The sequence below is a fragment of the Mandrillus leucophaeus genome, unplaced genomic scaffold (genome assembly GCF_000951045.1).
Source record: "Mandrillus leucophaeus isolate KB7577 unplaced genomic scaffold, Mleu.le_1.0 Scaffold1144, whole genome shotgun sequence".
Taxonomy (NCBI): domain Eukaryota; kingdom Metazoa; phylum Chordata; class Mammalia; order Primates; family Cercopithecidae; genus Mandrillus; species Mandrillus leucophaeus.
The window spans coordinates 541895-555875 of record NW_012099699.1 but is presented as its reverse complement, the minus strand read 5'-3'; the positions used below and the strand labels follow the sequence as shown (position 1 = coordinate 555875).

The 13981-nt window shown below is 37.7% G+C and overlaps 1 protein-coding gene across 1 annotated transcript in view; it reads left to right on the top strand.

Annotated features, from left to right (window-relative positions):
• LAMA2 (laminin, alpha 2) overlaps positions 1-13981 on the top strand; it is a 293272-nt gene that overhangs the window by 151336 nt on the left and 127955 nt on the right. The window contains exons 25-26 of the mRNA XM_011997459.1: positions 5461-5623; positions 7016-7226. Of these exons, the coding sequence (XP_011852849.1) occupies positions 5461-5623; positions 7016-7226 (374 nt within the window). The remainder of the gene's footprint in view (positions 1-5460; positions 5624-7015; positions 7227-13981) is intronic.

Genomic DNA, 13981 nt, shown 5'->3' with positions numbered 1-13981 from the left:
GTAATACAAAGCTTGGCAGTTTAAGGGAGAAAAAAAGAGAAGGTCGGGGAAGGAAGAGAGGGGAGGGAAGGAAGGGAGGGGAAGGAAGGAAGGGAGGGGAAGGAAGGAAGGGAGAAGAGGGAAGGAAGGAAGGAAGGGAGGGGAAGGAAGGAAGGGAGAAGAGGGAAAGAAGGAAGGAAGGAAGGTGGGAAGGAAGGAAGGAAGGGAGGGAAGGAGGAAGGGGGAGAGAGTGTGGGAGGAGAAGGGAGGGAGGGGGAAGAAAGGAAAGAAGGGATGAAAGGAGGAAGAGAGGGATGAAGGGAGAAAGGAGGGAAGGAAGGGGAAGGAAGGGAAGGAGAGAAGGAGGAAGGAAGGAAAGGAAGGAGGAAAGAAGGGAGGAAGGAAGGAAGGAACGAAGGAAGGAAAGAGGAAGGAAGGAAGGAAGAAAAGGAGGGAGGGAGGAAGGAAGAAAGGAAGGGCAGAAGGAAGGAAAGAAGGAAGGAAGGACAGAAGGAAGGGGGAAGGGAGAGAGGAAAGAAGGAAGGGAAAGGAAGGAGGAAAGAAGAAAGGAAACGGAAAGAAGGAAGGAAGGAAAGAGGAAGGGAGGGAGACAGAAAAGAAGGAAGGGAAAGGAGGGAGAGAGGAAGAAAAAAAGAAAGGGGAAGGAAAGAAGGAAGAAGAAATAAGAAAGGGAGGGAGGGAAGGAAGCACTAACCAAAGGCTTTAAGTAGGTTATACAACATATCCACACCTCTTTTTTTTCACTCTCAAAACTATAATATGAGGGATAACCATCAGTACTTTTACATTTTTGTTAGTTGTAATAAATTGCTGTGGGAAAAGTAGATGCTTCAGCCTGACATTTATCTATTTCAGCTTTATGTTTGGATAGATGTACTATTCACCCTATCTTTCATTATGAGTCATGATCTCTTCATAGATAATCAACTTCTATTCATCTAAGGCATTCTTATCTCACTATAATTTTATAATATCTACCATGCTATGACTCCTGATTAGTTCATGAATAAACTCTGTTTTTTCCATGCATTATTAGAATTAATGAGTGGACATAGGTAAACCCATTAGTGTTTATTTCCTGACATACAATAGGACTTAATCAATGATAGACACCTTTCCTTCCTGTTTCTCAGATCAGAGTATTTCTATTCTTAATAAATTTACCCATCAGAAGATCTTTTTTTTTTCAGACTTAGTATGAAAACAGTTTTGCTTCTCCTGAGGAATTTTTACTCATATTTATAGATACTGTATACCTCTTAAGAATCCTATTTGTATTCCCTGCTACCCATAGGCTACTAAGATGCTTAGAATTGTACTTAGGATGCACTGCATGGAATGTTACGGCGTGGTTTTCTGTCTACTAATTCTTTTCCTAATTTACACAGTTTTTTTTTTTTTTACCTGTAGCGCTATTTCCCTTTATTTTAATTTTATCTGATATTAGGATTTTTTAAAATTACCTAAATCTTCCTTTGAATTAAGTTGGAAATAAATAAGTAAATTGCAAAGATATATATTTTACAATCATTTTCAATACTGTGGGAAAGAAAATATATTGAAGTGATAGCGCATACTTTTGAATAAGAAGTGGAAAACACATTCATCTCTAAGAATGCTCAGAGAAGTTCCAAATTCTATTTATACATAGGATCTGGAACTATATATATGTATATAAACATAAAAATGTATGTTTATATATGTGAAACAATTAAACTTCTCCTATTAAAATGATGCTTCCTTTCCTTTTTTGGCGGGGGGGGCAGTGATTTCTAAGAAAATCATATTGCCTAGCACTTGATAGATGCCTATGAGAGAAATGGAAAATGACAGCATTTTTAAATTTAACTTTCAGTAGAAAAATAATGGAAATAAAAATTAAACTAGACAGTTCACTATACAAAAAGAATGTTAAATGAGGGTAAGTAAAGCACAGTGAAATAATCTGGAAAATAACTGTAAAACTTTAAAACACTAATGATAAATAAATGTTATCTGAATAAAACTGAAAAGTTTTAATGGGCCATATATAATTTATTTGAGTCCCAATGAGGCCATATTTTTCTCCAAAACCCATATCTAAAATTTGTTTTTCGTAATGAAGATAAAGTAGCACACATACCAAATACCCATTTGAAAGATGCTATCATTTAATCCAAAAAGATACTGAAGGACCATGTCCATTTTGGGGAGCTTGTATTTTTTTTTTTTTACATAACATGGGTTGCAACAAAAAGCTGGCCATGGAATAGCAGTTTATTCCATGCAACCAATAGCAGTTTATTCCATAAGCAGCCAATATATTTGCTAAAATGTTTGTTCTTTTGGTCCTAATCACGTTGCAATCTTTTGGGACTATTTCAATAACAGTAATTGCAACAATTGATAATATCCAACCGGAAAAACAACAACAACAACAAGAAAACAACAACCTCATGACTGAGTTGCACAGTGGTGTCCTATAGAAACTGTACGGAGTACATGTTACATGTTTTGATGTTTTTCTTTTTTTTTCTTCATGTTTTCATTTTCCTTTTTACTTTAAGTTCTGGGATGCATGTGCAGAATGTTCAGGTTTGGTACGTAGGTATACCTGTACCATGGTGGTTTGCTGCACTTATAAACCCATCAAAAGAAGACATCTATGCAGCCACAAACATATGAAAAAAGCTCATCGTCACTAATCATTAGAGAAATGCAAGTCAAAACCACAATGAGATAACATCTGACACCAGTCAGAATGGCAATTATTAAAAAGTCAGGAAACAACAGATGCTGGCGAGGCTGTGGAGAAATAGGGACACTTTTACACTGTTGGTGGGAATGTAAATTAGTTTAACCATTGTAGAAGACAGTGTGGCGATTCCTCAAGGATCCAGAACCAGAAATACCATTTGACTCAGCAACCCCATAACTGGGTATATACCCAAAGGAATATAAATCATTCTGCTATAAAGGCACAGGCACGTGTATGTTTATTGCAGCACTATTTATGCGAAGAGATGGAACCAACCCAAATTCCCATCAATGATAGACTGGGTAAAGAAAATGTGGTACATCTACACCATGGAATACTATGCAGCCATAAAAAAGAATATTATGTCCTTTGCAGGGATATGGATGAAACTGAAAGCTTCAGCATCCTCAGCAAACTAACAGAGGAACGGAAAACCAAACACCACATGCTCTCACTCATAAGTGGGAGTTGAACAGTGAGAACACATGGACAGGGAGGGGAACAACACACACTGGAGCCTTTTGGGGGTTGGGGGCAGAGGAAAGGGAGAGCATTAGGACAAATAGCTAATGTATGAGGGGCTTAAAACCTAGATGATGGGCTGGGTGCCATGGCTCACTCCTGTAATCCCAGCACTTTGAGAGGTCGAGGTGGGCAGATCACCTGAGGTCAGGCATTCAAGACCAGTTTGGCCAACACGGCAAAGCCCCATCTCTACTAAAATACAAAAATCAGCTGGGTGCGGTGGCATGTGCTGTAATTCCAGCTGCTCAGGAGGCTGAGACAGTAGAATGGCTTGAACCCGGGAGGTGGAGGTCGCAGTGAGCGGAGATTGTGCCAATGCACTCCAGCCTGGATGACACGGCAAGACTCCATTTAAAAAAAAAAAAAAAAAAAAAAAAACAAACAAACAAAAAAAACCTGGATGACAGGTTCATAGGTGCAGCAAACCACCATGGCACATGTATATCTATGTAACAAAGCTTGCTTTATTAATGCATGATCATTTTGCTAAAGCCATTTTTGTGTACCTTAATGATTTCTTCTACTTGTTTACAAATGGTTTTAATTTAAAGAAATTATGTATGCCATCCAAAAGATACAGCCATATTTGCCTTTTCCCTTTCTCTATCTGATGTCATTCTTTTTCCACCAGATTTTTCTCTGTAGAAGTTTAGCTTTGAGACTAGAGCACAAGAGAAACAGTGAGATTCTATCTCTCATTTGTCACTTCCTCTATACTGCCTAGGCCCAGAACCTAAATTAGATCAAATTTCAAAAGATATCTCTTATGAAAGCTGATTTATACACACACACACACACACACACACACACACACACACATTTAACAAAGAAAAAACATACAGCTTTAGCAGGTTGAGAAGTGGCATTTATTAATATCTTCATTTTAAAAAATGAGTACAAATTATGTCAGTTAAAGCCCAGCTTGCTGGTCCTCACCCCCAGAATTTCTGAGTCCGCAGGTTTGTGGTAGGGCCTGAGCATCTGCATGTCTAATGGACTCCAGGGTGGTGATGCTGCTGCTGCTTGTTGGGGACCACCTTTTAGAACCACTGTGCTGACCCACCTTCCCACATGCCCTCTGCCTGCGCTGCTTGTCCTGCCTGTGTGCAACTGCTTCAGGAGCTCTGCCCAGTGCAAAACTCTCTCCAGGAAAATAAATTAATTTTCAGGATTATCTATGTCATACAGAGATCTTCAGATACACCCTTGAATGGTAGAAAATGCCTCTTGGCCAACCTAGACCCCTCCTCATTCTAGAAGTTTTCAAAGGTAATATTATAGAAATAAGTATTCGGCTGACAAAAGAGTTTGAGAAAACATCTCTCTTAAACTCGCTAAAAAAAATGTCCTATAGAACACGCTCCAGGAAACTTTAGTATAAAACTAATAATATAACTGTGTAAATGTTTCAATTCACCATTTTAAACTTTTATTTGACAGAAAATTCTTTTTTCAAATGAAATCTTGCCCAGAACACCAACCTATAAAGCAGATTCTTGGCAGAATAGACATCATTTGTAGAAAACCTGAAGCACCTGGAGAATCCTATGATTCCAAGGAGCACAGTTTGAAACTCCATTTAATGCATAATAAACACAGACCCTTGTGAAGGATGCTATGGCTGGAAGGTGTCGTTGAAGCCTAATTTATAACCCTTCTCCTAGAAGGGTTATAAGCCTAGACCAGAGTGCTTCTTTCTTCACTCCTTTAAAAAATGAACACAGGAGAACTATGTGGAAATACAAGGGCAGGTTCATTTTCAGAGATCTCATCACTGAATGTATTTCCATACTTGGTATTTTTAAGCTGACTGATAGCACTGCTATGACTATCTTATCAGCAATGCAGAGCTTGTGTTTCCAGCCTCCAAGTGTTATGCTACAGGTCACCGTTTTTTTTAGAGCTCGTACCTGAATATGCTTTGACCTACTTCTTTATTTGTAATTCTTTCTTTCTTTTGAGGTTAGAAACACCATGTTTTAATTGCTGTAACCCCCAAAAGAAATAAAATATTGAGAAATATATTACATTTCCCTGTTACTGATTGTTGTCTTAACTGCCTCTGTGTTTCCCAACAGGAACACTCACGGCAAAATACTCTTCCTTTGGAGATGGTGGTACCCAGCAGATGCTGAATACCATGTTTTCATGTGGCATTTTTGTTTACTAATTTACAAAATTTGTTTTACCCCCTGCAGCTGTAAATGAAAAAGCTATAAAACTAAATGAAACTCTAGGAACTCGAGACGAGGCCTTTGAGAGAAATTTGGAAGGGCTTCAGAAAGAGATTGACCAGATGATTAAAGAACTGAGGAGGAAAAATCTAGAGACACAAAAGGAAATTGCTGAAGACGAGTTGGTGTGAGTAGATGAGTTATTATTTTTTCATTTGGCACACTGAGATTTCCAGATAATTTACAGTTTTCTAAATTTTTATCGTATGTATAAATAAAAGATGCTTGGTTTTTCCAACCTGGAGATGTTTGCTATGTTGTCTATTATCTGTCTATCTAACTATCTATCAATCATTATTTCTTCATTCACTTATTTAATTGTACTTTATCATTGTTCTAAAATGAAACAAAAGCATGTTCTTGCCTACATATAATCAAGTAAATGATCTTTTCTGGTGTTGCCCCTTCTATAATTAGGCTAATGAGCTTGCTTTGTTAATCACCTGCATTAGGGACTTTTGGACTATCAGTTGATTTTTGTTTTAATAAAAATACCCATATACAAAGTAATGACCTTACCATTCATGTATTGGCCAACCTATACATTTTGTCATCTTAAGAAATGCTGAAAAGAAAAGTCATCAAATAATAAACACCTAATACTTTCAAATAAGAATTGGGAATATGAGGGTTGGGAAAAGTGATAGGGATTTTACTCATGCTAAAGAACTTTTGTGATAACACTCAATAAAATAGATACATCTCTACATTCCTAGTCAGCTAACTTCAAAGTGGTAGTATTATTAATAGTTAAATAATTTATACTAAACCAGCAATATCAGCACACCAGAGAACTTGTTAAAAATACAGGTTGTCAGACCCCATCCCAGACCTCCTGAATCAGAAACTTTGGGGATGGTACCAGCAAACCGTGTATTAATAAGCCCTTCAGGGGATTATGAGGCACGTTAGTTTGAGAATTACTGTCTTTCAAGTATTTAGAGTTTCTGAATGATTTGGAAATTATCACTTTAGAAAAACTAGGTAAGTTAAACCCAGAAAAACTTCCAGATCAGTCAGTTGGAAGAAAAAGAAACATAGATTAAAATCATGCTATTCTACTAGCATGACAATGACCTAGAATTCTTTTCACAGTTTCTAAGCAAACATACCAATATTCATCATTACATTCAAAGTAATAGAGAACAGGTCTCAGTATGATGAAACAGGTGGACTGTTTGATTTTGGTATGTGAACTGAATCATAAAACTCATAAAACTCATTTCATCAGTCGGATTCCCAGAATGACATGAGACCCCTTCTGATTCAAAATGTCTTTTTACTTACAAATTTAAAAGGATTTTTGAAAAATATGTTTTGCTTTTATTTTAATTAACTATAAATGGTCTCAGGTACCAGTTTTCAACTTGATTTAGCACACAGTGAATCTATTTTACATGTTTTCTTATTTTCTCATTCTTTTCATGTTAGTATCTCTTTGTAACGTTGTTTAATACCAATAAACCCTAAGGCAGTGACATGAGCTCATTGTCTATCATTGGGCTGGGGGTGGTTGCAGAGCTGCAGAAGGGCTTCTGAAAAAAGTGAAGAAGCTGTTTGGAGAGTCCCGGAGAAAAAATGAAGAAATGGAGAAGGATCTCCGAGAAAAACTGGCAGACTACAAAAACAAAGTTGATGACGCTTGGGACCTGTTGAGAGAAGCCACGAATAAAATCAGAGAAGCTAATCGCTTATTTGCAGTAAACCAGAAAAACATGACTGCGTTGGAGGTGAGTCTTAGGAGCACTTTTGTCTTAATCTCAGAAGGTTGGTGACTGTGGGGGCAGTGTTGAACATGGCTGGACTATTCTACTTGATGCCCATTTACAAAGATCAAAAGTGACAACTCTGAAAGGGAACTTCTAAGAAACAGAACAAGAAATGACTTTTTTTGTTTTGTTTTTAATGACCAGTTACCATCACTCAAAGTATCAAATAAAATTTCGATAAATTAAACTGTTGAAGATATTTAAGAACACTGTGATACAGTGGAAGAAGTTCTTTACAGGGAGTCAGGCGACCTTGGTCTCAGTGACAACTGTGCCACTTAACTAGACATACAAATTGGGCAAGTCAATGAACATCTGTAAGCATCAGTTCCCCAAATCTACAATGAGTGCATTATACTATAGTAGGTGGGGTATCTTCAAATATTCATATCATATTATTTTGCAGCTTTCCCAAACTAATTCACAAACTTTGTTCAGAGATCTTGCTGCATAAGATCATAGAAGTCCCCTACACTTTCAAATTCTAAGCACATGACAAATACCTCAATGAACTGAGACCAGAGCTTGGAAAACATTTGGTTCCCCTTTTTCTGTGCACTGTGTTCTATGCAAATGATCCTTTAAAAGGGACTAATAGGAACAGATCAGGTCTGGGTTATTTTCTCCTCCTTTTCCACACAGATAACAGTTATTTCTCAACTCAAGAAATTATGGGCAGCCTCTATCTTTTTAAGAGTGCTGATGGAACTAGAACTAAAACAGATTCCTCCATTATTATTTTCTTCTTCTTTTCATTTTCTTTCTTAATCTTAACATAGTAAATAATCACTTTTCCTAAGAGTAAATTCAGCACATATAACAGCAGAAACCTGTATTTGATATTAATATTTAAACAACAACAACTTTCTCCCCAGAGACAAATTTACCTTTGCTGTTTCCAAAGTATCCGACTCCGGCAGGTCAGAAAACAGCAGCAGACCTAAACGTCTTCTAACACATAATTTCACCTACAACAGTAACTCAACACCCCCAGGCATATAGTATGCATGTAGGAATGTTTGTCGAAGGACAGTAACGATTGAATAAAATGAACCAGGATTTTTAAAATCTATTTATTTCTATTTTCCTTTGGATTAAGTAGTAAGAGGATGAATTACTTTTTTAAAAAATATATTTTATTTCTGGGTCCCTCTTCTGAGACTCAGCCTTGTCATTCTGGTAGAAGATTGAAGAGGCTTACTTTTTTTCTTAACTGAGTCACCGAATCCTAACTAATTTGGAGTCTACTGACATGCTAGCAGTATTCCAGAAAAAGCTCTTTCCTGTGAGGCAGGATGCTGGGCCACTGTCCTATCCCAGGCTCCAGCACGATTCACCCTGCTTGGTGACACACCGGCCGTGTGACTTACCCGAAGGTGCACCTCTCTATTTTATGGCACCAGTTTGAGAAATGAAAATTACCTGTGTGGAAAGCACAGTAAGTATTTGAGAAATATTTCAAGAAGAGTTATATGGCACAGTCAGTAGTACCTTTAGCTATTCATTTCTTTTAGTGATGTTTAAAACCAGAAGTCATCATTCTTGGCCACCCCTACAAGTGCCTGGAGCTTATGTATAGTCAGTATTGAAATTCTAAGTGGTCCTTTTTGGATTTTCATTTTATGTGCCACTCTTAACTAAAGGCTTGTTTAAAAGTTACTGGATAAAATAGATAAACTAATTGAATTAATATGAATAAGGCATAGATTATTTGTGGTTGCTTAAATTACCATGGTTGCTGCCAAAACGGCTGAAAATCACGTGGAGTGTTTGTTAGGCCAACAGGTTTCATGGACTCCCACCCAGAGAGTCTGTGTAGGCTCTGTCTCTTATACACATCTCTTAAGAAATGCTGAAAAGAAAAGTCATCAAATAATAAACACCTAATACTTTCAAATAAGAATTGGGAATATGAGGGTTGGGAAAAGTGATAGGGATTTTACTCATGCTAAAGAACTTTTGTGATAACACTCAATAAAATAGATACATCTCTACATTCCTAGTCAGCTAACTTCAAAGTGGTAGTATTATTAATAGTTAAATAATTTATACTAAACCAGCAATATCAGCACACCAGAGAACTTGTTAAAAATACAGGTTGTCAGACCCCATCCCAGACCTCCTGAATCAGAAACTTTGGGGATGGTACCAGCAAACCGTGTATTAATAAGCCCTTCAGGGGATTATGAGGCACGTTAGTTTGAGAATTACTGTCTTTCAAGTATTTAGAGTTTCTGAATGATTTGGAAATTATCACTTTAGAAAAACTAGGTAAGTTAAACCCAGAAAAACTTCCAGATCAGTCAGTTGGAAGAAAAAGAAACATAGATTAAAATCATGCTATTCTACTAGCATGACAATGACCTAGAATTCTTTTCACAGTTTCTAAGCAAACATACCAATATTCATCATTACATTCAAAGTAATAGAGAACAGGTCTCAGTATGATGAAACAGGTGGACTGTTTGATTTTGGTATGTGAACTGAATCATAAAACTCATAAAACTCATTTCATCAGTCGGATTCCCAGAATGACATGAGACCCCTTCTGATTCAAAATGTCTTTTTACTTACAAATTTAAAAGGATTTTTGAAAAATATGTTTTGCTTTTATTTTAATTAACTATAAATGGTCTCAGGTACCAGTTTTCAACTTGATTTAGCACACAGTGAATCTATTTTACATGTTTTCTTATTTTCTCATTCTTTTCATGTTAGTATCTCTTTGTAACGTTGTTTAATACCAATAAACCCTAAGGCAGTGACATGAGCTCATTGTCTATCATTGGGCTGGGGGTGGTTGCAGAGCTGCAGAAGGGCTTCTGAAAAAAGTGAAGAAGCTGTTTGGAGAGTCCCGGAGAAAAAATGAAGAAATGGAGAAGGATCTCCGAGAAAAACTGGCAGACTACAAAAACAAAGTTGATGACGCTTGGGACCTGTTGAGAGAAGCCACGAATAAAATCAGAGAAGCTAATCGCTTATTTGCAGTAAACCAGAAAAACATGACTGCGTTGGAGGTGAGTCTTAGGAGCACTTTTGTCTTAATCTCAGAAGGTTGGTGACTGTGGGGGCAGTGTTGAACATGGCTGGACTATTCTACTTGATGCCCATTTACAAAGATCAAAAGTGACAACTCTGAAAGGGAACTTCTAAGAAACAGAACAAGAAATGACTTTTTTTGTTTTGTTTTTAATGACCAGTTACCATCACTCAAAGTATCAAATAAAATTTCGATAAATTAAACTGTTGAAGATATTTAAGAACACTGTGATACAGTGGAAGAAGTTCTTTACAGGGAGTCAGGCGACCTTGGTCTCAGTGACAACTGTGCCACTTAACTAGACATACAAATTGGGCAAGTCAATGAACATCTGTAAGCATCGGTTCCCCAAATCTACAATGAGTGCATTATACTATAGTAGGTGGGGTATCTTCAAATATTCATATCATATTATTTTGCAGCTTTCCCAAACTAATTCACAAACTTTGTTCAGAGATCTTGCTGCATAAGATCATAGAAGTCCCCTACACTTTCAAATTCTAAGCACATGACAAATACCTCAATGAACTGAGACCAGAGCTTGGAAAACATTTGGTTCCCCTTTTTCTGTGCACTGTGTTCTATGCAAATGATCCTTTAAAAGGAACTAATAGGAACAGATCAGGTCTGGGTTATTTTCTCCTCCTTTTCCACACAGATAACAGTTATTTCTCAACTCAAGAAATTATGGGTGGCCTCTATCTTTTTAAGAGTGCTGATGGAACTAGAACTAAAACAGATTCCTCCATTATTATTTTCTTCTTCTTTTCATTTTCTTTCTTAATCTTAACATAGTAAATAATCACTTTTCCTAAGAGTAAATTCAGCATATATAACAGCAGAAACCTGTATTTGATATTAATATTTAAACAACAACAACTTTCTCCCCAGAGACAAATTTACCTTTGCTGTTTCCAAAGTATCCGACTCCGGCAGGTCAGAAAACAGCAGCAGACCTAAACGTCTTCTAACACATAATTTCACCTGCAACAGTAACTCAACACCCCCAGGCATATAGTATGTATGTAGGAATGTTTGTCGAAGGACAGTAACGATTGAATAAAATGAACCAGGATTTTTAAAATCTATTTATTTCTATTTTCCTTTGGATTAAGTAGTAAGAGGATGAATTACTTTTTTAAAAAATATATTTTATTTCTGGGTCCCTCTTCTGAGACTCAGCCTTGTCATTCTGGTAGAAGATTGAAGAGGCTTACTTTTTTTCTTAACTGAGTCACCGAATCCTAACTAATTTGGAGTCTACTGACATGCTAGCAGTATTCCAGAAAAAGCTCTTTCCTGTGAGGCAGGATGCTGGGCCACTGTCCTATCCCAGGCTCCAGCACGATTCACCCTGCTTGGTGACACACCGGCCGTGTGACTTACCCGAAGGTGCACCTCTCTATTTTATGGCACCAGTTTGAGAAATGAAAATTACCTGTGTGGAAAGCACAGTAAGTATTTGAGAAATATTTCAAGAAGAGTTGTATGGCACAGTCAGTAGTACCTTTAGCTATTCATTTCTTTTAGTGATGTTTAAAACCAGAAGTCATCATTCTTGGGCACCCCTACAAGTGCCTGGAGCTTATGTATAGTCAGTATTGAAATTCTAAGTGGTCCTTTTTGGATTTTCATTTTATGTGCCACTCTTAACTAAAGGCTTGTTTAAAAGTTACTGGATGAAATAGATAAACTAATTGAATTAATATGAATAAGGCATAGATTATTTATGATTGCTTAAATTACCATGGTTGCTGCCAAAACGGCTGAAAATCACGTGGAGTGTTTGTTAGGCCAACAGGTTTCATGGGCTCCCACCCAGAGAGTCTGTGTAGGCTGGTCTGGGGTGTGGCCCCATGTCTGTATTCTAACACTCTCCCTGGGCTAATCTGATGCCTATACAGGTTGAAGAAAACTGGCGCATTACATCTCTTTGGTAGAATAGTAAGCTGCATTTTAAATAAATAACTCTCTTATGGCTGTGCCCACAATGAAGGTGATATAATTAAGACCCAACTCAAAAACTTTCTATTTATTTTAAGGTGGTATGTAATTTTCTTTTTAAAAATTTTATCAAGCCTCTAATTCATTCAGGAAACATGCTAGACTCCAAAATTGATTGTGTCAATGATGAGGCCCCTCAGAGCAGCAGCCTCGGTGTGACCTAGAAACTTCTCAAAAAGACGAATTCTCGGACCCCATCCCCAAATGATCAACTCAGAAACTCTGAGAATGGGGCCCAGAAATCTGTGTTTTAAAAATCCCTCCAGTGACTCAGATGCAGCCTGAAGGTTGAGAACCACTGGTATAAACAATAAAACACCATCTCTGATTACTTCAAGTAACTTGTATTTAGTGAGAGGTACACATAAGTAAACCACTCCATACAGTACCATAATTGTCACAGGGGTAAGCAAAGGAGGGAGTCTAAGTCACCCCTGAGTTTAGGAAGATCTTTGTAGAGGCCCTGACACTTGTGCTAGATCCTATAGGGTAAGCACTGGGCCACAGAAGAAGAAAGAGAAGAACATTCCAGAAGCTGGGAAAAACATATACAAAGGCATGGAGGAAAGAAAAGGACATTTTGGGGGAAAGTTCAGTGGTTTGACAGGCTTGGAAAGAAGCGAGTGAACGACTGAAGGGATAGAAAGACAGAGAAGATAGGCAGAGTGCAGACCTTCAGTTCTAAGAGAATCGCATTGTGAGACTAATCTAAGTAATTGGTTTTTATCCTGACAGCTATAGGAAGCAATTGAAATATTGCAGTCATGGGTTAAAATAAAATGTTGCAGAATTTGAGTGGTTCACTTAAACTGAAGAAATGGTTTTGTATTGGAAAATAGTGTGGTATTAGGCTAGAAAAGTAGGCTGAGATAATATTTATCTAAATGTCTGTCAGGTACCTACCATATCAAGGTACTGTCGGTAACCAGGGTATTTGAGGTTGAATAGAAATGATTCCTGGCCTCAAAGAACTTATAATCTTCTGAAAAATTCAGACATGTTAACCTTTCACTCTACGTAATACTATGATAATATTGACTGGGAGATTCAGCAAAAGTTTCACAAATATGACAGCATCATAGCAGTAGTGGAGAGGAATTGGAAGAAAGACAGAGCAACAGGAACCCCAGACAGAGCTTTGGAAGTGTAAGGTGATCTTAGGATGTTTTCAGTATAGCAGAAAAACTTTCAAAAGCTACGTAAAAGTCTGTAGCAGAGAAGGCTCTGGAATTTGGAGCCAGATCATAAAAGGCTACTAGATAGTGATGGAGTTGGAAGGGCATTTCCAGCAATGGAGAGAGGGCTAAGGGAACTGGGGACCTCACGAGCAGGAGAGAAGACGAATAATTTAGTGAAGCAAAAGAATATGTATTGAACAATCTATCCCCAAATCTACCATTATAACCTTGCCAAAGAAGGCAGTGTGGATCGAGTAAAGAGTAAGTTGCTACATAAAGATTACACAGGCCAGCCTGGGCACCATGGCGACACCGTATCTCTACAGAAAAATGCAAAAATTAGTCAGGCATAGTGGTGCATGCCTGTGGTCCCAGCTACTTGGGGGCTGAGTTGGGAGGATTGCTTGAGCCCAGTAGTTTGAGCCTGCAGTGAGCTGTGATCATGCCACTGAACTCCAGCCTGGATGACAGTGAGACCCTGTCTCAAAAAAAAA